This window comes from Pelophylax lessonae, assembly GCF_965119305.1.
Source record: "Pelophylax lessonae genome assembly, chromosome: 1".
Lineage (NCBI taxonomy): Eukaryota > Metazoa > Chordata > Amphibia > Anura > Ranidae > Pelophylax > Pelophylax lessonae.
The window spans coordinates 689550910-689575231 of NC_138768.1; the positions used below are offsets into that span (position 1 = coordinate 689550910).

At 43.2% G+C, this 24322-nt stretch overlaps 1 protein-coding gene across 1 annotated transcript in view; it reads left to right on the forward strand.

The window, feature by feature from the left end:
* Window positions 1-24322, forward strand: part of KLHL2 (kelch like family member 2) — a 293449-nt gene that overhangs the window by 169891 nt on the left and 99236 nt on the right. Inside the window, exons 6-7 of the mRNA XM_082272572.1 lie at window positions 4602-4711; window positions 7219-7335. Of these exons, the coding sequence (XP_082128698.1) occupies window positions 4602-4711; window positions 7219-7335 (227 nt within the window). The remainder of the gene's footprint in view (window positions 1-4601; window positions 4712-7218; window positions 7336-24322) is intronic.

Here is a 24322-nt window from a genome sequence, read left to right on the forward strand (position 1 = left end):
AGCTGCAGGGACAGGACGACTGGTTGCAATCGAGGGAAAGATGAATGCGGCCAAGTACAGGGATATCCTGGACAAAAACCTTCTCCAGAGTGCTCTGGACCTCAGACTGGGCCGAAGGTTTACCTTCCAACAAGACAATGACCCTAAGCACACAGCTAAAATAACGTAGTGGCTTCACAACAACTCCGTGACTGTTCTTGAATGGCCCAGCCAGAGCCCTGACTTAAACCCAATTGAGCATCTCTGGAGAGACCTAAAAATGGCTGTCCACCAACGTTTACCATCCAACCCGACAGAACTGGAGAGGATCTGCAAGGAGGAATGGCAGAGGATCCCCAAATCCAGGTGTGAAAGACTTGTTGCATCTTTCCCAAAAAGACTCCTGGCTGTATTAGATCAAAAGGGGGCTTCTACTAAATACTGAGCAAAGGGTCTGAATACTTAGGACCATGTGATATTTCAGTTTTTCTTTTTTAATAAATCTGCAACAATGTCAACAATTCTGTGTTTTTCTGTCAGTATGGGGTGCTATGTGTACATTCATGAGGAAGAAGAATGAACTTGAATGATTTTAGCAAATGGCTGCAATATAACAAAGAGTGAAAAATTTAAGGGGGTCTGAATACTTTCCGTACCCACTGTATAAGCTGCCTATACACTCGTAGAAATTTAAACAAACATTCTTACAAAAATTCTTAGTACATTTAAGTACTTCAAAAATTTTGTTTGCTTTTAACATTCGATTTCCTAAAAGAAAAACCACATTAGAAATTTGTTCAAGAAAAAAAAAATTAAATTCTGCTCCTTCCTATCTTCTCGGCACTGCAGTTGAAAACCAATGTTAATTTGACCCTACTAACAATCAATTATTAAATTGAAAATTTTCAAATGAAATTCTACTACTTTATGGCCAGCTTTAATTTACACTGGAACTGCTCATCTCGTTTTGTTGAGATGTGAACAAAATGTCCTTGTCAGTGGATCTGATAGGGGAATGGGTATCAGATCTATTTAGAAAAGTCACAAGAACCTTTGATGAAACATTCTGTCAATTGCTGTGCTCTGAAAACCTGAGAATAGAGCATTTAAAATGCATATTCTTATTTACATTTTAAAGAAGAGGAACCTTGATGGCACCCAATTCATGTTTCCTAGGACAGCTTTGGTACTTGGAGTATATGTCCAGGCAGATATGAAAAATGAAACCATTTATAAAGTACTTTGGATTTAATAGTTAAAGTATGCTCTATTTTCTCCCCAGATATAAAAGCGTTAAAAATACTTGTTGATCCTCACAGTTGAACTTTGTTTTAGGCTGCATTCACAACTGTGTGGTTCTTAAACATGTAAAAAGCAGAGAAATGGGCACTTTGGCGCATGTTGCGGAAATGCTCTGCCACATGCATGTCACACTTGTGTTGCCTTTAATTGTAAATTGCACTCCAAATGCGGTTAGCAAATGTGTGCTTTGTCCCGTAACATTCTCCAATTAGAAAAGGTTATGGAGTTACTTTGGGACATCTGTGACACATAGGGCAGATTCAAGTAAATGGGCTGCTCTATGCGCTTCACACGTTAACGCGTGCAAAAAAAAAAAAAAAAGGAAGCCAGAACGAGCGCTCCTGCAAAGCTCCGGTATGAATGGGGCCTCAAGGTGACAATGTTGTATGCATGCCTTTGAATTTTAGATAGCGTTGTCTCCATTTTCTGTACAGGCAATTCCTGAGTTACCTACATCTGACTTGCATACAAAAAGGAGAGGAACAACAGGAAGTGAGCGTAAATCTACCCCTAGGAAGGGAAATTCACTCCTGTAAGAGTTATAATGGAAAAAATGTGTCTTCAATAAAGCTTTATCACTAATCCTTGTTTCCACGACAACCCAAAATTTTCAAAATCGAATTGCCACAGGGACAGAAAGTGAGGTGAAATCTTTTGAACAGGGGCCGATATATCATAACAAATGTTACAGGGGTGTTATCCCTTCCCTATGCTATCCAAAAAACTGAAAAATTATGTTTTTTAGTGCAGTTGCACCTAAAAAAATGTACTTGTGCCAACTTGCATACAAATTCAACCTAAAAACATACAGAACTTATCTTGTTTGTAACCCAGGGACTGCCTGTATTCAGCTGTTGCAGGACTACAAGCCTAATGCCTCGTACACAACGCAACGATTGTTGGCCGTGAATTTTCGGCCAACGTCCGATCGGCCAATTGTCGGCTTGTTAGTATGATGCTTCCGACAACCGACTGCGACTTTTCGGCCGAACAAAATCTGGTGTGCATGCTATAAAATTTTTGTTGGCCGTCAACAGAACGGCCGATTTTTACGTCAGTACAGATTTCGGCAGACAAAAATTAGATGAGCAAGACTGGGCATGCTCAGAGAAGAAAAAAAACACGGAAAGTTAACCAGCACATGACATCACTTCTGAAGTTGGTTGTTGTTGGCCGACAAAATTCATGAGCAGTCTAGAGCACATTTCAACCAACACAACAACACTGGACAAAAGACGGCCGATCGGTCAGCCAACAATCGTTCCGTGTGTACGAGGCTTAAGTCAGCTGCACAATGACACAGCCGGCTCCTTCCAGCATTACAGCACCCTGAAGGAAAAAGTTGGTCCCACCCTCAACGTCCCCTCCCTTTCAGTAGTGGGAGGGTTGTAAGGGCTGCTAGAAGTTGTCCTCATTTCATGGTGAAATCGGCTGACACACCAATGTAGATCTCTTGCTACGGCCTATTCTAAAACACCAGAAAGCATTGTACCTGGTCCCATGACCCCCATTAAAACCATGAAATAGTATTTTGGCTTCTAATTTACAACTTTAAAAAACAAATTATTTTTATAGTAATTATTTTATAATGGAATTAAAAAAAAAATGTAACTGCTTTTTACACTATAAATTTACGCTTTTACATTTGCTGAATATAGATTTCTTTACCCATCCCCATTCTGAATACTGTCTGCTCCTGTGTACAAATATTAAATGGACACTATACATGAAAAAAGTAAAAATTATATTCTGGGTTCATAAAAAGGTGTTTATTTTTAATTTCTCTCCCTATTCGTCTCAAGAGATGGAACACATGGCTCTGATCAGTTTTAAGTAAACAGCCTGTTATGTTACCACATATTGGCATGCAGTTGCTGAACAGCCTGTGTTCTGTATAGAAGACTCTCTACTTCGCTTGTAATGGGAACTAATGCTGTATAGTTGGAGTATGTAAGCCATTTGCAGCTGCATATGTGTCTACAGTCAGGTCCATGAGTATATTGGGACATCGACAGAATTCTAATCTTTTTTGGCTCTATAATGGATTTGAAATGAAACAAACAAGATGTGCTTTAACTGCAGACTTTCAGCTTTTAATTTGAGGGTATTTACATCCAAATCAGGTGAAAGATGTAGGAATTACAACAGTTTGTATATGTGCCTCCCACTTTTTAAGGGATCAAAAGTAATGGGACAATTGGCTGCTCAGCTGTTCCATGGCCAGGTGTGATTTATTCCCTCATTATCCCATTTACATGAAGCAGATAAAACGTCCAGAGTTAATTTCAAGTGTGCTATTTGCATTTGGAATCTGTTGCTGTCAACTCTCAATATGAGATCCAAAGAGCTGTCACTATCAGTGAAGCAAGCCATCATTAGGCTGAAAAAACAAACCTATCGGAGATAGCAAAAACATTAGCCTACCCCTCCTTAAAGACACAGGGACGCACTGCACACCCAGCATATAGCACAATGGCAGCAAAGGTGTCCAGTGCGTTCCCTCACCAGCATTCCAACAGTACAAACAAATGGCCACTGCCCCCACCTATGACTGGCCTTGACTCATGGAAGGGCAACGCATGTTGAACAGAACTAATGAACATGGACAAATTGGTTGGTTGCAGGCTGGTCGGTAAGTTGAGCTTGGAATTTTCTTTGGTTTTGTTTGACATGCGTCGCCCTTCCATGTGCTCCTTGCTGCAAAGGCCAGTTATAGGTGGGGGCAGTGGCCATTTGTTTGTGAGGGTTTATTTTTATCTTGGGTGGGGGGGGGAGGGGGAGTCAGGATTCAATGAACAGCTTGGGCCTTTGTACTTCCCAGGGATTGATCTGCAGTCTGCCAGAGATGCACCGAAGCATTAATGTTACCTTAGAAATGTTTAATGCCAAGTCACCCACCTTTTAAGGCAAGACTATACAATAAGAAATAGGGGGTCTGAAATTGCTTACCTCTTTCTGGAGATGCTTGTTGCTTTTTTGTTGTGTTAACCAGTATGAATACCATCAGACTAGAGTTAAAACCCCCTAATTTTTGTCCTTGTTCTGGGTTATTGAAGCAAGAGGGTCCACATGGCAGCCAGGCAGTTAGAATTTGCAGAATGGAAAGGCAGCATATTTGTGTCTCCCAGGAAAGGTTCTCTTTGCTGTAGGAATGTGCTGCTACTGTGAATGAAGACTAACATTGCCGTATTGTAGCCTTCAGGTTAAACCGTTTATTTTTTTTTTTTTTTTTTGTCCTGTTGCTTTGTGGTATTGTGGTGTTAAGATAGCATTGACAATTCTTCTTCTCTTTTTTTTTTTTTTTTTTTTTTTTTTTTTAGAACAACACTTTTCAGACATTGTCACGGGTGAAGAATTCCTAAATCTTGGAATAGAACAAGTGTGTAGCTTGATTGCCAGCGATAAGCTTACTGTGGTTTCAGAAGAAAAGGTAATTGCAAATGCTACAGTGGTTTCCTGTGCTTATTTTTTAGATCTAATTTCCACAATTTTCAACAGTAAACACTGGAAATATTCCCAGCAATCTACATGTTAAAGCAGAATGCAGGAAACCACTTTGGAAAAGTTATTTTATGATGTTAGCCATTGACTGGCAGGTTTGTATGGCCAATGTATAATATTCCTATGACTGGTTCTGCCTTATTCTGTTAACCTGTGTCAGCAAACTGGTGGAGCTGGTTAAAAATCTGTCAAACCACTCCACCATTGTACTCACTGAGACTTTCTCAATGCAGACAGTTGACTGTGTATGAAAGCCATATGCTATATGATGAGTGGACAAATTATACATTTGCTGAAACTAACCAATCAAGTCTTAGAGCCAACGGGTACTTTCTTTGAGCCAGAGAGCACATACATTTATACTCATTAAAGCGGAGTTCCATCCATTTTTAAAAGGTTGGAATACATAGATCTATGTAATCCCCTTTAAAACGGCTTTTACCAATGGGAACTTTTTTTTTTTTTGCTAGTAAATACCTTAATTTCTGCTTTATTCCTCCTCTCCTCACTTCCGGGTCCAATCGGCGATCAGTGAAGCAAGCCATCATTAGGCCAAACAACATCTAAAAAAACCTTCACAGTTCTGGAACAACATCCTATGGACAGATGAAACCAAGATCAACTTGTACCAGAGTGATGGGAAGAGAAGTGTATGAACTGCTCATGATCCAAAGCATACCACCTCATCAATGAAGCGTGGTGGTGGTAGTGTCATGACGTGGGCATGTATGCCAATGGAACTGGTTCTCTTGTATTTATTGATGATGTGACTGCTGACAAAAGCAGCTAGGTGAATTCTGAAGTGTTTCGGGCAATATTATCTGCCATATTCAGCCAAATGCTTCAGAAATCATTGGACGGCGCTTCACAGTGCAGATGGACAATGACCCGACGCATACTGCAAAAGCCACCAAAGAGTTTTTTAAGGGAAAGAAGTGGAATGTTCAGCAATGGCCAAATCAATCACTGGACCTGAATCCGATTGAGCATGCATTTCACCTGCTGAAGACAAAACTGAAAGGAAAATGCCCCAAGAACAAGCAGGAACTGAAGACAGTTGTAGTAGAGGCCTGGCAGAGCATCACCAGGGCTGAAACCCAGCGTCTGGTGATGTCTCTGCGTTCCAGACTTCAGGCTGTAATTGACTGCAAAGGATTTGCAACCAAGTATTAAAAAGTACAAGTTTGATTTGATTGTTAATCTGTCCCATTACTTTTGGTCCCTTAAAAAGTGGGAGGCACATATACAAACTGTTGGAATTCCTACACCGTTCACCTGATTTGGATGAATACCCTCAAATTAAAGCTGAAAGTCTGCAGTTAAAGCACATCTTGTTTGTTTCATTTCAAATCGATTGTGGTGGTGTATAGAGCCAAAAAGATAAGAATTGTGTCAATGTCCCAATATTTATGAACCTGACTGTGTGTGTGTGTGTATATATATATATATATATATATATATAGTGTGTGTACAGTATCTCACAAAAGTGAGTACACCCCTCATATTTTTGTAAATATTTTATTATCTTTTTATGTGACCACTTCCCCCAGCCCATCTAACAGTCACGGTGGTCTTTTGGTCCCGACCTACCTCCATGCTCCCCCCCCCTCCTCCCAGGTTTAGGTAGGAGCTGGCTTTGCCACTTGCTTAAGTAAGGGGGGGGGGGGGGGGTGGATGCAGTTGTTGCTGACCCAGCTGTCCGGATCGCACACGGGAGTCTTTGCGCAAGTTCCCGGCCCCCTGGAGGTTAGTGACTGGGGCAGGGATGTCCTCTGGGCTCCCTGCAGTGGTTACAGGCTTGGGGGGAGTGGATGTTTCTTCATCCACGGGTCTGCACCTCACGTCCGCCTCCCCCCCCCCCCCACCTCAGGGAGGTGGACATATGGACTGCCTGGCGCCCCCCTTGAAATGGTTGTGTGGGGGTACTCTGCCTGCACGTCTGTCACAGCAGGCCCCCTCTTCCCCTTTATAGGGGGCTGTGTCCTTTATGGTGGGCGACCCTTAGGTCTAAAAGGGGATTCCTATGTGGAACTTTTTGAATTGTATTACTGAAATAAAATACATTTTTGATGATTTTCTAATTTTATGAGATGCCCGTGTGTGTGTGTGTGTGTGTGTGTGTGTGTGTGTGTTGGTTGGAAAGTGAATTAAAGTCCTGCTATGTAATTGTTCTATGGAGATTTTGTGAATTGAGGAGTTTTAGCATGGTGAAGCGGAAAGAGACGTTTTCCAAAATGCAGATACTATCTTTAAAACATCAATATATTACTAATTTCAATTTACAATCCTCGTAGGACTAAAACTAGTATATTATCAAATCAGTCTGTTATGAAATGGACTTTTTTTTTCTTGCAGTTTGCTGCATTTCTGATTTATTTTATTTTTGAAATCAAATATTTGTCATATGTTCATCTGTTGCCATGTGTTTACTTCAAGGTTTTTGAAGCCGTTATTGCTTGGGTAAACCACGATAAGGATGTACGTCAGGAGCACATGTCACATCTGATGGAACATGTCCGTCTTCCATTACTTTCCAGGGACTATTTAGTACAGGTAAGAAAAAAACGGTTCACAGTATACTGAATTTGAATTCTTATTTCTCCTATTCTGAGAGACTAGGAGTGTGGTATGTTGTAAGAGCCCACAGTTTTTTTTTTTTTTTTTTAAGCGCGTTAATTGCTTCTTGATTTCCTTAGGGCTGTGTTGGATTTTGATATTGCAATACCAGTTGTATTTGGCTGGCACAGTTCTGCAGGGGAGCCAAAAAGCTTAATCATTAGATCAAGTTTTTGAGTTTCTTGACTGTACTCTGCAGCCCACTTTGGCAAATTACTCTGAAATGCACTGCAGAATGGAGCCGCACAAAATAGTATTTGGTTAACATCCTCCTTGCGTAGGACTCTGCCTTAGAGGATGTTCATTTGCAGGAGATCTGTTGAGATGGAGTTTAACCTTCCTAGCGGTATTCCCGAGTGTGACTCGGGGTAAGATTTTAGTGCCAAAAGCGGTAACCCCGAGTCACACTCGGGGTAGCGCTAAGAAGATCGCTGGATGCTGGAGGAGGTTTTACTTACCTTTTCTCCGGGATCCAGCGAAGACTGCGAGCGGTGTGCGGCGGCGGAGCTCTCTCCCGATCGTCTGCGAGCCCCGGCTTCCGTCTCCGGCGACGTGACGTCCGCCGGGGGGTGGAACCGGCGGCAAATTCGAATGTAAAATGCACCTAACACACTGATATCGTTCAAAATAAAATAAAATCACATTACATTACCCCCCAGTGCCCTTTCCTGCAGTTTTACTGTACTTTTTATGTAAATATATGTATATATATATATATATATATATATATATATATATATATATATATATACACACACACACACACACACACACACACACACACACACACACACACACACACACACACACACACATCATATATATATATATATATATATATATATATATATATATATATATATATATATATATATATATACGTAATTCTTGTGAATGAGCAGCCCAAACCAACTGTATACATTATATATATATATATATAATATATATATATATATATATATATGTATAATAAATGTATACAGTTGGTTTGGGCTGCTCATTCACAAGAATTACATGCTTTCAGCACCTAAAATAATGGTACCGCTTTCAGCACCTAAAATCCAAAAGAATCATACCGCCAGGGAGGTTAAAGGTGTCCAAACCCAGAGAAAAAAATTTGGCAAACCTGCTAGTGACACACTTCCTGTTCTATTATGACAGCGCACGCAGACCTCAGCTCCCCGCTAGGTCAGCTGCGACCTAGCCCCAGCAGACAAGGGCTGGCCCTTGAGTTAAATGCCTCGCGAGGTCGCATATGACCAGGTCTCGGCCTACGTCGCAGCATTCCTCCTGGTCGACAGCCCCAGTGCGGTGGGGTGTCCCTTTGCAGTGTTTTTTGCACGTTTTGTGGGGTCCCCTTATTCCTCATGGAGTCCCTCTGGGTCCCAACCATCCATTGATGCACTGACGGCAGTCCTGGAGTTCTTTGTGTCCCAGGTAGAGGAGGCTATTGGGCGGTGGGCTAGTAAAAAGTGCCCCCCCCCTCCCCATCTGTCTCCTCAGATTCTGAATCTGATTTGGCCACCGCGGACATGGCCCATCCTCTGTGGTCACACGCCCTGACTTTCTGATGGTGAGGCTGATTCCTCCATACCTGTAGCTGCACACCAAATGGCGCTGGTGGACGCACTGATTGTGTCTGCGCGTGAGACTTTAAAAATTGAGGACGCAGCTGAATCTGATTTCTAGACTGTTTCGGCAATGGTCCTTAGGCATGTTTTGTGGCTCAAATGTTGGTCTGTGGACCAGACCTCTAAAAGAAAAAGCCTTAACTGATCTTCCCTTTCGAGAAGATTGCCTGTTTGGAGCTACCCTAGATGACATCATTAAGAGTCTCTCAGTGGGGACGAGTACTTTTCTTCCACAGGCTAGTAAGGGTAAGGAACTTTGTTGTAGACGTGGCCCGTCCGTCTCGGCTCACAAAGTTTTTTCAGCCCTCAGGGTCGGCTGAAAAGGGTTCAAAGATTTTTAAGGCCTTTTTGGGGGGGATCCAAACGACCTTGGTCTGGCAAGCCGAGAGCAGGATTCTCCAGACCTGCAGACAAGGCTCCTTCAGCATGAAGATGCGCCCTCACCCGTGCCTGGGGTGGGGGGGGGGGGGTTGGATGTCTTCCCTGGTTCCCGGACCTGTGGATTTCCCTGGTGCAGGACGAGTAGGTCCACCAAGTGATATGGTCCGGCTACAAGATCAAGTTTCGTTCTTAAACTCCAGAAAGGTTCTTTCCTTCCAACGTGTGTCTGTACCTGGACCGAACTACATGCTCGCTTTGGTGCGGTGCAAGACCTGTTACTTCAGGGGGTGATTGTCCCGGTTCTGACCTCAGAACGCTTTCAGGAGTTTTTATTCGAACCTGTTCACAGTCCCAAGGAAAGAGGGCAAGGTACGTCCAGTTCTGGACCTCAAGGCACTGAACTGCTTTGTGCAGGTACAGAAGTTCAGAATGGAGTCCATTTGCACGGTAGTGGCATCCCTGCATCAGGGGGATTTCCTGTTCTCTATCGTCATCAAGGACGCTTACTTACACATTCCAATATGTGTCTGTCACCAGCGCTTCCTCCACTTTGCCGTGGGAGAGGAGCATTTTCAGTGTGTGGCGTCACCCTTTGGTCCCGCCTCCGCTCCTCGGGTCTTCAGAAAAAAGGTGTTGGCATTTTTAATCAGTGGGGATCACAGTACTGGGCTTCCTGAACGACCTTCTCATGTGAGCAGAGTCCCCTACTGCTCTGGTGGACTTCTGAATTATCAGAAGTCTGCTTTGGTTCCTTCCACAAAATTGAACTATCTGGCTCTGACTCTGGACTTGGCTCTAGCCAGTGTGTTCCTTCCTCTGGATAAACTCCAGAAATTGCATGCTGCAGTTCATATCCAGCTGTCCAGCAGGTGGGCTTCCCTCCTAGACTTGCATGCGGGTCCTAGGCCTGATGGTTTCTACCTTTTTAGGCGGTCCTGTTTTGCACAGTTCCATACGAGGTCCGTGCAAAGGGAGATGTTGGCCAAATGGGACACGTGTTTCAGAAGTCTCTGGACAATCTGATCCGGCTGGGAAACTAAAGGGTCCCTGATCTGGTGGCTTCGCTCTCCTGCTCTTTGACAGGGCAAATCCTTTCTCCCCCTTCTATTGGACAGTGGTCACTACAGATGCCAATCTGTCTGGGTGGGGAGGTCTCCTGGGCTGGAGCTCCGTTCAGGGGATCTGGACACTGTAAGAGTCCAGACTACTGATTTAATGTCCTGGAACTCCAAGAGATCAGGCTGTGTCTGAATCACTGGACAGATCGTCTTCAGGGGTGTCCTGTGCGAATTCCATTGGACAGCGCCACGGCTGTGGCTAATGTCCACTATTGGGGGCACAAGAAGTGTTTTGGCAGCTCTGGAGGTAGCAGACATTCTACGGTGGGTAGAACGCCTCGTTCAGGCCCTCTCCGCTGTTCACATTCCAGGGGTAGAAAACTGGCAGGCGTTGGACTAAGGGTAGCAGAGTGGTTGCTTCATCTGGAAGTGTTTCATCAGTTGTGTCTCCAGTGGGGCATCCCAAGGTGGATCTGTTGGCATCTCTAATCAACCGAAAGATGCAGAGGTTTATGGCACGGTCACTGGATCCTCTGGCGGATGCCAAAGATGCACTGGTGGCCCCATGGGGCCAGTATCATCTAATTTACAAGAAAAAGTAAGTTCCACCCTAAAGTCGCTCAGAAATTGAGCCTACCACTGCGCCTCAGCACTACCAATATATCAGTGGAGTAGTAAAAACAATAAATTAAATACAATAAGTTAAATAAAATAATAGTAATAACAATTGCCACTTTCTAAAAATAGAAATTAAAAAGCCAGTCTACCTCCTATAGCAGTAAAAAGAGTGTAAACAGCCGTGCATGACATTAAAACACCCGTGATCTGGACTGCTATAGGAGGTAGACTTGCTCTTTATCTAATTTACGCCTTCCCTCCTCTTAAGCTTCTGCCGAGACACTTGCACAGGATCGAGGCACTTGGAGACTACCTCTCAGGGAGGATCTTCTGTCCCAAGGGCCAATTTTCCATCCTGCTTTAGTCGCAGGCTTTAACGGCTTGGCTGTTAAAGCCAGGTGCTGAAGGATTGAGGTTTGTCTAGGTTGTTGATTCCAACACTGTTGAAAGCTAGGAAGTCTACCTCTAGGAAGACCTAACATCTTAGGTGGAAAGTGTACATTTGGTGGTGGGAGTCAATTGGTGTTCTCCCTCGCTCTTTCTCGGTAGCTTGGGTCTTGGCCTTCCTTCAACTGGAGCTTGAGCAGAAATTGGCTTTGAGTATCATCAATGGCCAGGTGTGAGCCTTGGCGGTCTTCTTTCAACAACCCCTGGCCACGCACTCCCTGGTGCGTACCTTTTTATTCAGGGGGTTCGAAATTTGACTCCTCCAGTGCGGTCTCTGCTAACTCCTTGAGATCTCAACTTGGTGCTTTCAGTCCTCCAGAAGCCTCCCTTTTTCAAATATATTTGGGGGAATTCCCCTGCTTACTTTGTCCTAGAAGGTGGCCTTTTTAGTGACAATCACCTCTGCATGCAGCATGTCGGAATTGGCGGCGTTATCTTGTCGCTCCCCTTGGTGGTCCCCAAAGATGAGATGGTTCTTCGCCCCTGTCCATCGTTCCTTCCAAAAGTTGTCTCTGATTTCCATTTGAATGAATTTGAAAAGGACTGTCCCTTTCTTCTGCAACCATTTCCAGGTGGATCAGACGGTGACTCAGGCCTATTCAATCAAGGGTCAGGTTCCTCCTTTCCCTGTTAAGTTGCACTCTACTTGGGCACCGAGTGCTTCCTTGGCCTTCCGTCATCAGGCGTCAGTGATGCAGGTTTGCAAGGGGGCCACCTGGTCTCGGTGCACATTTTCACTATATTCTAAAAAGTGTATGTGTTGGCATCTGCAGGTGCTTCTTTTGGCTGCAGGGTTTTGCATGCTGATGTTTAGAGGAAAGCTGTTGAAAGCCAGGTACTGAAGGATAGGGGTTGGTCTGAATCGGTGATTCCAACGCACAATTTCACAAAGTTCTATAAAGTGGATGTGTTGGTATCTGCGGATGCCTCTTTTGGCTGCAAGGATTTGCAGGCTGCTGTTTAGAGGAACTGATCCTCTTTAAGGGTGTATTCTTTTCAGGTGAGCTCCAGTTGTTTTCGTTGAGCCCCTGTTGCCTGGTTGGCTACTGTTTTTTGTTTTGGGAATTTTTTGTTGTTCCCACCCCTCATGTTAACACTGCTTTGGGACATTCCAATATTTAAGAATATCTGAAGCTGTGTCCGTCAGTGAACGAAAGAGAAAATGGGATTTTTAAATTTCCTATAAAATCCATTTCTCTAATGTTCATTGACGGACACAGCCCCCACCCCTCTGTGGATTTGTATTTTCTCAGACACTGCTTGTAACAAAACTGAGTTCCTATAGCAGAGAGAGGGAGTATACCTGCTGGGACTGCCCATAGGTGTAGCCAGACTTTTTTTTTTTTTCTGGGGGCTGCTGCACACTTTTTTTTTTTTTTTTTTTTTATACTTAACTAGGTGGATGCAGCATCAGTCCCCTGGTGCCTCTAAAACTGAGAACCGAGCGAACGAACACTGCCAATCGCTTGTTTCTCACCTCTCCGTGAGCAGAGGGCTGCTGACTCTCATTCAGCAGCTCTATGGTGTGGCCCCTCCTTACTCACTGGGCTGTTGGGGGGGCGACTTGCTGAGAGGCTAAGCTGGGTGTCGGTCCAGGCATGTGGACGCATCCCGACTCCATGGTTGTGACGTCAGCCCGCTCTCTGTTGAAAACAGGTCACAGGAGTGCAAAACGAACCGCTTTGGCTGTACTTCTCTTTTAATGCATAGAAAGCATTCAGATAAAAAAACACCTGCCTTTACAACCACTTTAATTTTCTTTATGCATCTTTTAATATTAATTTTAATATTTTATAATTCAAGTTATAAGTGCTAACTTGCCTCATAAGACCAGTTCTCCATGAGTTTAAAGAAATATTGATGATCTTCCTAGAAACTTTTCTATACCGTGGGGAAATATATTAAATGACAGAACATTTCCTGTGGCCCTCACACCTCCTACAGCTGCGGCAATCCCCTTGTTTCTGCCTCCACCTTGTCTTCGCAGCAATCAGCAGCAGAAAGGACGACATAACTCCTCCAGGTCCTTCGCTTTTCCATGCAAGTGCAAATCTCCCCATCTCAGGAGTTGGCAGCAGAGAGGACAGAACTCCTCCTACAGATCCTCATCTCTGTGAAGCTGCAGCAACCCCTTGTCTCCATCATCCCTGGTCTCAGCATTCAGCAGACTCCAGTCCTCCTCTGGTGCTCCTCAAGACCCTGCACTTTCCGCTTCCCAGCTCTCTCCCTAGCTTCTTCCTGACAGCAGCACTAGATAAGGGGAGTGCACTATGATGTAAGGAAGATTGGGGAAATCTTGCCTTCTAATGGTGGGGGGCTCTTGACATCTGATGTAAAGGGGGGGGGGGTTGTTGGGGTTCTGGACATCTAGTCTTACAGATACAACCACCCCTTTAAAGGCAAACATAATGCTGATGCGGCCCACAATGAAATGGAGTTTGACACCCCTGATTTAGTTCAACCAATAAAAGGGAAAAAAACATACAATCCCAAATACACAATCCTATACCCACAGTTAATCCAGAGGAAGTGCCGGTTCACATTTATGTGAACACAGAGATCGCATGTAATTCGGAGCGCACTGCTCCTAAAATTACATGCGATGTCTGTGCAAATTCAGTCATACAGTTTGTATGGCTGAATTTGCACCGCAATCGCACTGAACACGCACAGGACCCTTTTTTTGGTCCGCAGCAGAATCGGATCGCATGGTGGTTCACGCTAGTGCGATCCGATTCTGTGCGAACTCTCAGATCGCACTGCGATCTGATTTGGGGGTGTCGTTAACTTTGAATTGACACCCCCAGTGTATCACATATCAGTGTGGAACTGTCTTTGCTGCGGATGCGATGCGGGAACATGCTGTATATTCGCAGCGTTCCCGCATCGCATAAATTTGAACTGGGGCGAAGGCAAAGAACCCCCAGCAAAGCATGATCGAATTTGCTCCAGCGGGTGATAAAATTCCTTCCTGATCCCCCGAGAAGCATTTGGATATTCCCTGGATCGACTTTACCTATTAATGTTAGTATCCAGTTATATTTTGTCAGGGCTCAATAAACGCCAGGTTGCCATAGTGACCAGAAACTACGTCCTTGCGCCTGGGCTGCCGTCAGCCCACTCAACTTCAACTCCTGATGCTCTGGACACTCAGCTCAGAATGTCGGGCAGCCGATCCTTCCCTCTCCCCCCTGCCTGGTCTCTGTGTTTTCCCCCGGAGGCGTGCAGTAGTCTTAGGTCCGGCTGTGAGTGACATGGGAGGAGAGGGGACCAGCCTCTTCCGCTTCCTCTTCTTCCTCTTCCGCTTCCTCTTCTTCCTCTTCCGCTTCCTCTTCTTCCTCTTCCGCTTCCTCTTCTTCCTCTTCCGCTTCCTCTTCTTTCTCTTCAGCTTCCTCTTCCTCTTCCTCTTCCTCTCCCCGGCAAAGGTGGAGGGGGACCCGGAAGCCTGTGTAGCCTTCACCTGATGCCGTGGAGGGACTGTCAGTCCTCTTACTAGGAGCTGGAGGTTTTCTGGTGGAAGATGGAGCATGGGAGCTGCCTGGGCTGTGAATTCCTGTGTTCATGCTGAGCCGGTGTTCTATCAAAAAGTGCACTTTAAAAGTTTATGGGGTGCTGTGAGGTGTAGGGGAGATGAGGCAGGTTGATATGCTTTAGAATCCTTTTATGTCCTCTGATGAAACCCTGTGTACCATAAACAATTACCACTCTTTATGTACGGCTGAGCTCCAGTTTTTTGTAGTGACCAGAAACCCACCAGAGCATTGAGCGGAGTCACCCTGGGTAACACACATGTAGGCAGGAAGTGGCAGATCAGCAGCCCTAGGAAACTTTAATCCTTTTCTCTGGGTTTTTTTTTTTTTTTTTTTGTGTCACTAAGGCTTCATTTACATGTGCAGTTGGGTGGTAAAAATGTGCAGTAGATACAGGTTTTTTGCCACCCACCAACGGCCACCCTTAAGCTACAATAGGGAGCAGATGAGGGTGTTTTACATGCCGCAGTCACGATGCATTTGCATAATAAGCAGTTTCCCCCATAACAGGTTTTTGGTGTCATTCTTTTTGGCCAGCCTATAACCCTGACGTAACAGAGCTATTGAATGCCTGCTCTGCTGTAAATAAGTTAGGGTGCGCTAATTACTTGCCTTTCCCGGGGGTGCTGACAACCCATGCTACTCTAAAAAAAAAAAAAACTGGCTACTAACCTTTTTAGCTGGCTCCTAGATTCAAAGCAAATTTGTCAAGCCCTGTATTATGTACTCTTAGGAAACAATCCAAAAACCTTTTTAATGCAATCTACAAAGAGCTGGATAGAACCAGCTGCTCTTGAAGGTGTCTATTCCACATTTTCACAGCTCTTACTGTGAAGAAACCTTTCTGTATTTGGAGATTAAATCTCTCTTCCTCCAGATATGAGTGCCCTCTTGTCCTCTGTGATGACCTTAAAGTAAATAACTACACCAAGTTCACCAAATGGACCATTATTAACCACTTGCCGACCGCTTACCACATATTTACTGCGGCAGTGTGACTCTCCCAGGCAAACCGACGTAGGTCTACGGTCGCATGGTGGCAGCTAGGGGCGAGCGTGCGCGCCTGGTGGAGCGCTCCCGATTGTCAGCGGGGAAGCTGATGCAGCGGGCAGGCGGCTCCGATTGCCGCCTGACACCTGCGATCATTCCCCGCTGAGAGAGAAGAACGGTCAGCTGTTGTAAACACAGCTGACTGTTCTCCCTGGAATGATCATAGAGCCCCTGTGATCCTTCTATATAGGATTACAGGTCTCTATGGTCATTCCACAAGCCATGCCCCTAGGTACACATTTAACCCCTTGATCACCTATACTGTTAACCCCTTCCCTGCCAGTGTCATTATTACAGTAACAGTGCATATTTTTAGCACTGATTACTGTAGTAATGTCACTGGTCCCCCCAAAGTGTCAAAAATGTCAGTCAGGGGTCTGATCTGTCCACCGCAACAAATCAGATTGCTGCCATTACTAGTAAAAAAAAAAAAAAAAACAATAATAATGACCTAAATCTTTCCCGTAGTTGCGCAAACCAATAAAAATACGCTTATTGCAATTTTTTTTTTTTCTACCAAAAATATGTAGCAGAAAACAAATTGGCCTAAAATGATAAAAAATTGAGATTTAAACATTTCGTATAGCAGAATGTGAAAAATATTGTTTTTTTTTTTTCAGAATTGTTGCTCTTTTTTTGTTTATAGCGCAAAAAAAAAAATCGCACAGGTGATCAAACAGAAAGCTCTATTTGTGGGTGAAAAAGAGCATAAATTTCGTTTAGGTACAGCATTGCATGATCGCGCAATTGTCAGTTAAAGTCACGCAGTGCCAAGTTGAAAAAAGTGGCCTGGTCATTAAGGGGCCAAATCCTTCCCGCCTTAAAGTGGTTAATTTATACACGTTGATCATATCCCCCCTAATCTCCTTTTCTCAAGAGAAAATAAATTCAGTTACTCTAATCTATCTTCATAGCTGAGCTCCTCCATGCCTCTTATCAGTTTGGTTGCCCTTCTCTGCTTTTTCTCTAGTTCTCCAATATCCTTTTTGTGAATTGCTGCCCAAAACGGAACTATATGTTCCAGATGAGGTTTTACTAATGATTTGTACAGGGGCAAAATTGTCTCTCTGGAGTCCATACCTCTCTTATACAAAGGACTTTGCTTACCTTGGAAACTGCAGCTTAGCTTTGCATGTCATTTTTAAGCCTATGATCTACCAGAACACCCAGATCCTTCTCCACCATTATTTCCCCCAGTTGTTCTCCCCCTAGTATGTATGATGCATGCATATTCTTAGTCCCCAAGTGTATAACTTTACATTTATCAACATTAAACCTCATTTGCCAAATAGTTGCCCAACTCAAGGTTGGCTCATAAGTTGGAGACATCCTGTAAGGGTGTTATTCCAATGTATAGCTCAGTGTCATCTGCAAAGACTGAAATTAATCACAGACCCTGCCTATATCCTTTATGAAGATATTAAAAACTGAGGGTCCCAACAGTGATCCTTTGTGCCACCACTGATATCCTTAGACCATTCAGAGTATAAATAATGTAACCAAAGGTGCACTATACCATCTAGGTTAAAAAAAAAAAAAAAACCCTACATGGTTAATGGGGTAACCCACCTTAAACACTTTAGCCCCGGAGGATTTGGCTGCTCAATGACCAGGCCCTATTTTTGCGATTCGGCACTGTGTGACTTTAACGGACAATTGCATGGTCGGTGTGATGCTGTACCCAGATGAAATTGATGTCCTTTTTTTTCCCACAAACAGAGCTTTCTTTTGCTGGTATTTGATCACCTGTGCGATTTTTAGTTTTTGCGCTATAAACAAAAAAAAGCGACAATTTTGAAAAAATATTTTTCAAATTTTTTTTATATGAAATTCTCAAAAAAAAAAAATGTAAAAATCTATTTTTTTTAACATTTTAGGCCAATTTGTTTTCTGCTACATATTTTTGGTAAAAAAAATCGCAATAAGCGTATTTTGATTGGTTTGCGCACAAGTTATTGCGTTTACTAACTACGGGAAAGATTTATGTAGTTTTTATTGTTTTTTTTTTTTTTTAACTAGTAATGGCGGCGATCTGCGATTTTTTTTTTTTTTTTTTTTTCCGGGTACCAGTGACATTCCTACAGTAATCAGTGCTATAAAAATGACACTGGCTCCCCAGGGAACGAGCGGGGGTTGGAGCGTGCCGCCGGCTGCGCATACTTGTCCCCTAGTCTAGTGGGCGAGCGACGTAGGTCTACGTCGCTTTGCCTGTAAGCGGCAGAGTGCCGCGGTAAATCTACGTGAGGCGGGGCTAAAGTGATTAAAAACACTTAACAGCAGTTATGAAAGGGCAGAGACCCTTATGTGCTTTTCTTAAGACCATCGAAGAGCATGCTAAAAATTAGAAGTACAAGATTCATATATTATATATATATTTATTAATTTGGCATTCATTACAGTCAAGACCACTATTAAAAAAAGATGTGATCTGTTTTCTTAGTGTTAGAGGGAAATAACAATTAAAAAATGCCTTTATTATAAACCTTCATTAAGGATTAATGACATTTTAAACCCCATCTAGATAAGGAATGTGGCAATGCTACAATATCTGCTATTTCCTGTGTTTAGCATTTCATCTTAAAATGCTGATTCATCTGATAAAATAAAGCCGTTAGATAAGCGGTACCAGATTACATGACAAGGGAATTACTGAAAACTTTTGGCATACAATACCGATTTAATACTCGCCCTTTCCTGTTCAAGAGAATTTGTGCTAGCAGCTCAGGAAACTATTGTTAGGTTTGGATCAGTTTCAGTTTTCTCTGGTTAAAATGCATACAACTTATTTTTGATATGATAAAAATGGGGAATTCATTTAGATGAAAAATACTTTACGCTTATATTTCATCTCGACTACCTCAGACATTTAGATATGAAAATGTGGTACAGAATGTGACCATAATTATGATAGAGGTCCCAGATTTCTGCTTTTAGTACAAAATCTTACTGTAGTTCTTCCTGAAATGTGTCTTGATTATTAAGACAATTCATAAATATCCTCTTGAGGATAATGAAGACTTTAATTTGGGCATTTTTTAATGTAAAGTTTCATGTTTTAACCAACATACCCTGATTTGCTTTATATAAAATGAGGCCAAACCTCCACATTTCACAGGAAGTAATTACTGCACTATGTACTAAAGTGATCTCATTTTATTGAATATTCTTGCCAATTTTATGTATTGCAAAATAAGTGTAAGATTGTTGCATGAGATTGCTTCCATGCACTGGGTTTTTTGTTTTTTGCTAAGAAAACTAAAATAGACTAAACATTTTGAAAAAATAAATAATTTTTCATAGTTTTTTTTATAATAATTTTAAAAACTGGTAATTTTCCTCATTCACTAATGTGCGCTGATGAGGCTGCACTGATGGGCACTAATAGGTGGCACTGATGAGGCCGCACTGCAGGGCAAATCCCTGGAGTACTGGGATCCAAAAATAAGAGTGTGCTGTCTAGCAATAAAAATAAAGCACATGTGTTGTATATGAAAACATTAAAAAAAGGTACGCAAACAAAAGATGGGGTTATCAGCTGCTACCGAAACTCCAACCTTTTATGGAGTGATGTGAAATGAGAAATAAGATGAGGTGCGCTTTATATGAAATGTTTACTGTCTGAATAATGCGTGTGAGTGTCCACAAAGGTAAACACAAATATGACACAACCAAATCTAACATAAACAGTGGCATAAATAAGTGAAAAAGTCTCTGTGAAAGAAACAGGAGAGTAACAAAAACTCCCAATAAAGTCCAAGAAACTTGTGCAAAAAAGTGTTCTTGATGTTGAAGTACACATAAACCAAGGTGCAGATGCTGAATACACAGATCTCTCATGTCACCAAAATGTGGAAGAGGTACCCTTACAACTGGTAACTTTGGTATGCATGTATGATGTTATGAACCCATAGGGTACAGCAAAAGGTCTTCTCACTGACCGATCCTTCACCCCGTGCAAAAGTATAGATGGACTCTTAAGGAACGCCCACTCTTGGACAGCGGGGGAATTTAGATACCCATCCTAAATCCTTCATCTGAGCGATTGTTCATGTGACATCTGGTAAGAGTCCATCTATACTTTTGCACGGGGGGAAGGATCAGTCAGTGGGAAGACCTTTTGCTGTACCCTATGGGTTCATAACATCATATATGTATGCCAAAGTTACCAGTTGGTAAGGGTACCTCTTCCTCTTCCACATTTTGGTGACATGAGGGATCTGTGTATTCAGCATCTGCACCTTGGTTTATGTGTACTTCAACATCTAGAACACTCATTTGCACAAGTTTCTTGGACTTTATTGGGAGTTTTTGTTACTCTCCTGTTTCTTTCAGAGAGACTTTTTCACTTAATTTATGCCACTGTTTATGTTATATTTGGTTGTGTCATATTTGTGTTTACATTTGTGGACACACACACATATTATTCAGACCGTAAACATTTCATATCAAGCGCACCTCATCTTTTTTCTCACATGTGTTGTATATACATCAATATAAATAGATCATACCCTGATAAAACGATCAGCCTTACATACGGTTCAAAAATAAAATTGCACATAAAATCACTTAATGTTCGGGAACGGACAATCAATTGTGCTTCAGAAAACAATTAAATGTATATGGACCAGTGTGATATAAAGTGACTAGTGCTCTCAAAAAGAATGAAAGTGAAGAAACAGATGTGATATAAAAAACTATTTCATTAATAAGTGAGTAAAAAGCCCACTCAGAATGTCCATGCATATCCTTGATATTAGGGGTGTCTTCATGTAAAATCAATTGAAAGTGCCAGTGCTCCACCACTGATGGGGGGCACTGATTGGCAGCCCTGATGGGCACTGATTGGCGGCACTGGTGGGTGACGCTGGCGGTCATTGAGTGACGGGTGACGCTGGCGGTCATTGAGTGACGGGTGACGCTGGCGGTCATTGAGTGACGGGTGACGCTGGCGGTCATTGAGTGACGGGTGACGCTGGCGGTCATTGAGTGACGGGTGACGCTGGCGGTCATTGAGTGACGGGTGACGCTGGCGGTCATTGAGTGACGGGTGACGCTGGCGGTCATTGGGTGACGCTGGCGGTCATTGGGTGACGCTGGCGGTCATTGGGTGACGGCCGTCATTGGGTGACGCTGGCGGTCATTGGGTGACCCTGGCGGTCATTGAGTGACAGCTGATTACGTAGTAAAGGGCCGATGTAATTGGCCCTTTACCCCAGTCTGTGATCAGCTGAGACTGATTGCGTCGCAGGGGGTGCATGGGTATCGCGATCACAAGAGGATGTCCATGGAAGCCATCCCGGCATTGGAAGCCTGCGCTGTAGCCGTCTTTCAGCTATAGCGCAGAAGGCAAGTGGTCAACATGATTGTAAATGCGCTTTAAAATAAAAAAAAAAATATATATATATATATATACTTGTCTGCTTTGGGGGATGGTTTAGCACAGAGCAACCCTAAACCTCAGTTTTTCTGGGGTCTGCCTCCATAGCAAGCATTTGATGGTGGGCTTCTTGTGCAGGCTCATTCCCAAGCCGAGCTGTGTGCATCTATTCACATACACACAGTGACCTTGCCCCACCTCCTATCCCTCCTCACAGGATTGATTGACAACAACAGGGACCAATGGCTCCTGCTGCTCTCACTGAGTCCTGTGAGGAAAGTGAAGTTCAGGTAGGTATTTAGGGGGGGCTGTGAGGGAATTTTTTTTAATCTTAATGCAGAGTACATTAGGGTAAAAAAAAAAAAAAAGAAAGAAAGAAAACTTTAGCCTTTACAACCACGTTAATAAATATTTTGTATATTCCAGTGTTCCACTTAATGGTTTTGATGCTTCACATACTGCATATACCAACAGTTGACTAGGAGATCTGGTTGGCTAGGAAGGAGGCGAGAAGTGTTTGCACCACTAATAGGCAGTCTCTGTGGATGTTGCCGGTGATATAGGAGCATATGCAATATACACTACATAGTGCCTGGACTTGTGAGTAGATAATTTCTTTTGTTCATTTATATAGAATAGCATTTATTTATTGGTCTTATCTGCAGTTTATGCATTAAAGGGGTTGTAAAGTCAGCAGATTTTGTATCTTAATGCATTAAGATAAAAAGCCTTCTGTGTGCAGCAGCCCCCCTAATACTTGCCTGAGCCCCCTCACTATCCAGCGATGTCCATGTGTGCCTCAGCTGTCCGCCACCACTGAAACACAGCAGCAGCGCCATTGGATCCCGCTGCTGTCAGTCCAACCCAGTTAGCCAATCAGGGGAGGCGTCCGGCTCCAAACGGCAGCCCCGTGACTGAATTGATACACGGAACTGCAGCTCAGCTCGGGTGCCCTCATAGCAAGCTGCTTGCTGTGGGGAGGCTTGACAGGAGGGAAGAGCCAGGAGCACTGAAGTAGGACCCGAGAAGCGGAGGATCTGTGGGGCTGCTCTGTGCATATCCACTGCAACAGAGCAGGTAAGTATACTATGTTTGTTTTTTGTTTTTTAAATAAAATGAGACTTTACAATTACCATACTTTACGATCTCACTGAAGACTTAAAAAAAATAATTTTTTTTGGAATTATATATTGTAGTTTATGTATTTTTGTAGTGCATGGATTTAGGTTACAGGTTTGTGAAAAAACAGTTTTTTTTTTCTGAAAGCCCCATGGACAAATCGTGCGATTCCACATCAGCATAAACCTCAAAGTTACTCAATATTGCGTTCTCAAGATCACCGGACTTAACACATGTGGTCTGGCCTGTGCACTTAACTTGCACAGGTCACCTTGCCGGAAGTAGCCAGTCACCTGACAGTCACATGACCACAACTTTTTTACACAAAACTATATATTCAAGTGATTGTAAAGAGTATTTTTTTTTTTTTTTTTTAGTATCAAGCATGTCATACTTGACTGCTCTGTGCAGTGGGTTTGCACAAAACAGCCCTGATCCTCCTCTTCTAGAGTTCCATGCTGGTGCTCCTGGCTGCTCCTCTTCTCAGTCTGCCACCACAAGAAGTCGCTTCCTATTGTGGTTCACCTGTAGGTTTATTCCTGAGCGTCGCTCCCCGCTTTCTCCTCACAGGATTTGGTTGACAGCAGCAGGAATCTATAATCTATCAATCTGCCCTGTGAGGGGGAAGAGAGCAGATAGAGACGTTGCTCTCAGGCACAGCACTGGATCGAAATCGGGGTCAGTGAAATTATAGGGGGGGGGTCTGGGGTTGGGCAGCTTTATTGTAGTAGCTGTATTATTAATCTTTATGGAAAAGTTGGGGGGGGGGGGGGGGCTGTGAATAGTACAAGGTTTTAGAAAGATTTAGTTTGAGAAAGTAGTGGGACATCCATTTTGATATGTTAGTAATGTGAAAGGAGATGGAAGGAGCGAGGTGGGGAGTAGAGAGATAAATTTGGGTGTCATCGGCGTAGAGATGAATTTGGAAGCCATGGGAGGTTATCGAGTGACCAAGAAAGGAGGTGTAGATAGAGAAGAGAAGGGGACCTAGAACAGAGCCTTGGGAGCTGGATGGCAGGGTTTCAGTTAGAACATGGAGGGCTAGTATTGGGGGGAAAGTCCCCAGCGATTAGGAGGTGGGTGAGGAAAGTAAGACATGAGTGGCATATATACATATACACAAATACCTCACTGTACTGATGTTTGGGTCAGCATGTGGGTTCAGTAATTACAGGAGGTGATGTGCAGTAATAGAGAGCGTGTACGAGTGAGGGAAATATATATATATATATATATATATATATATATATATATATATATATATATATATATACTGTGGGTTAGAGAGGAGGGGTGAAGTATGGAGATTTTGAGGACAGAGGACAATAATGTGAGAAGGAAGTCAGGAATCGGACATCATAAGAAATCATTATCAAAATGTTGGTTTGTTTGAGAATTTCTAGAGTGGTCATAGTTCTTGTTGTATCTTCATACAGTTTTAGATAAACTGCTTTAATACTTTGAATCTCTGCCAGTTCAGCAAGGACAGGCTGATTGTATGTAAGTTGATCAATCGATCATGTCGGAATTTTTAGGCGATTATTGAAAGGGACTATAGCCATTATCAACAATCACTTTGTTCCCCCGGCAGGGACAGCTTCCCGCACCTGACTACTGGGAGAACCCAATAGCTCCTTGGGAGGGATTCTCCCATCAACACTGACTGTGTTGATGGCGGAATCAAGCGATATTCCTGCTGCAGGAAAGATAACC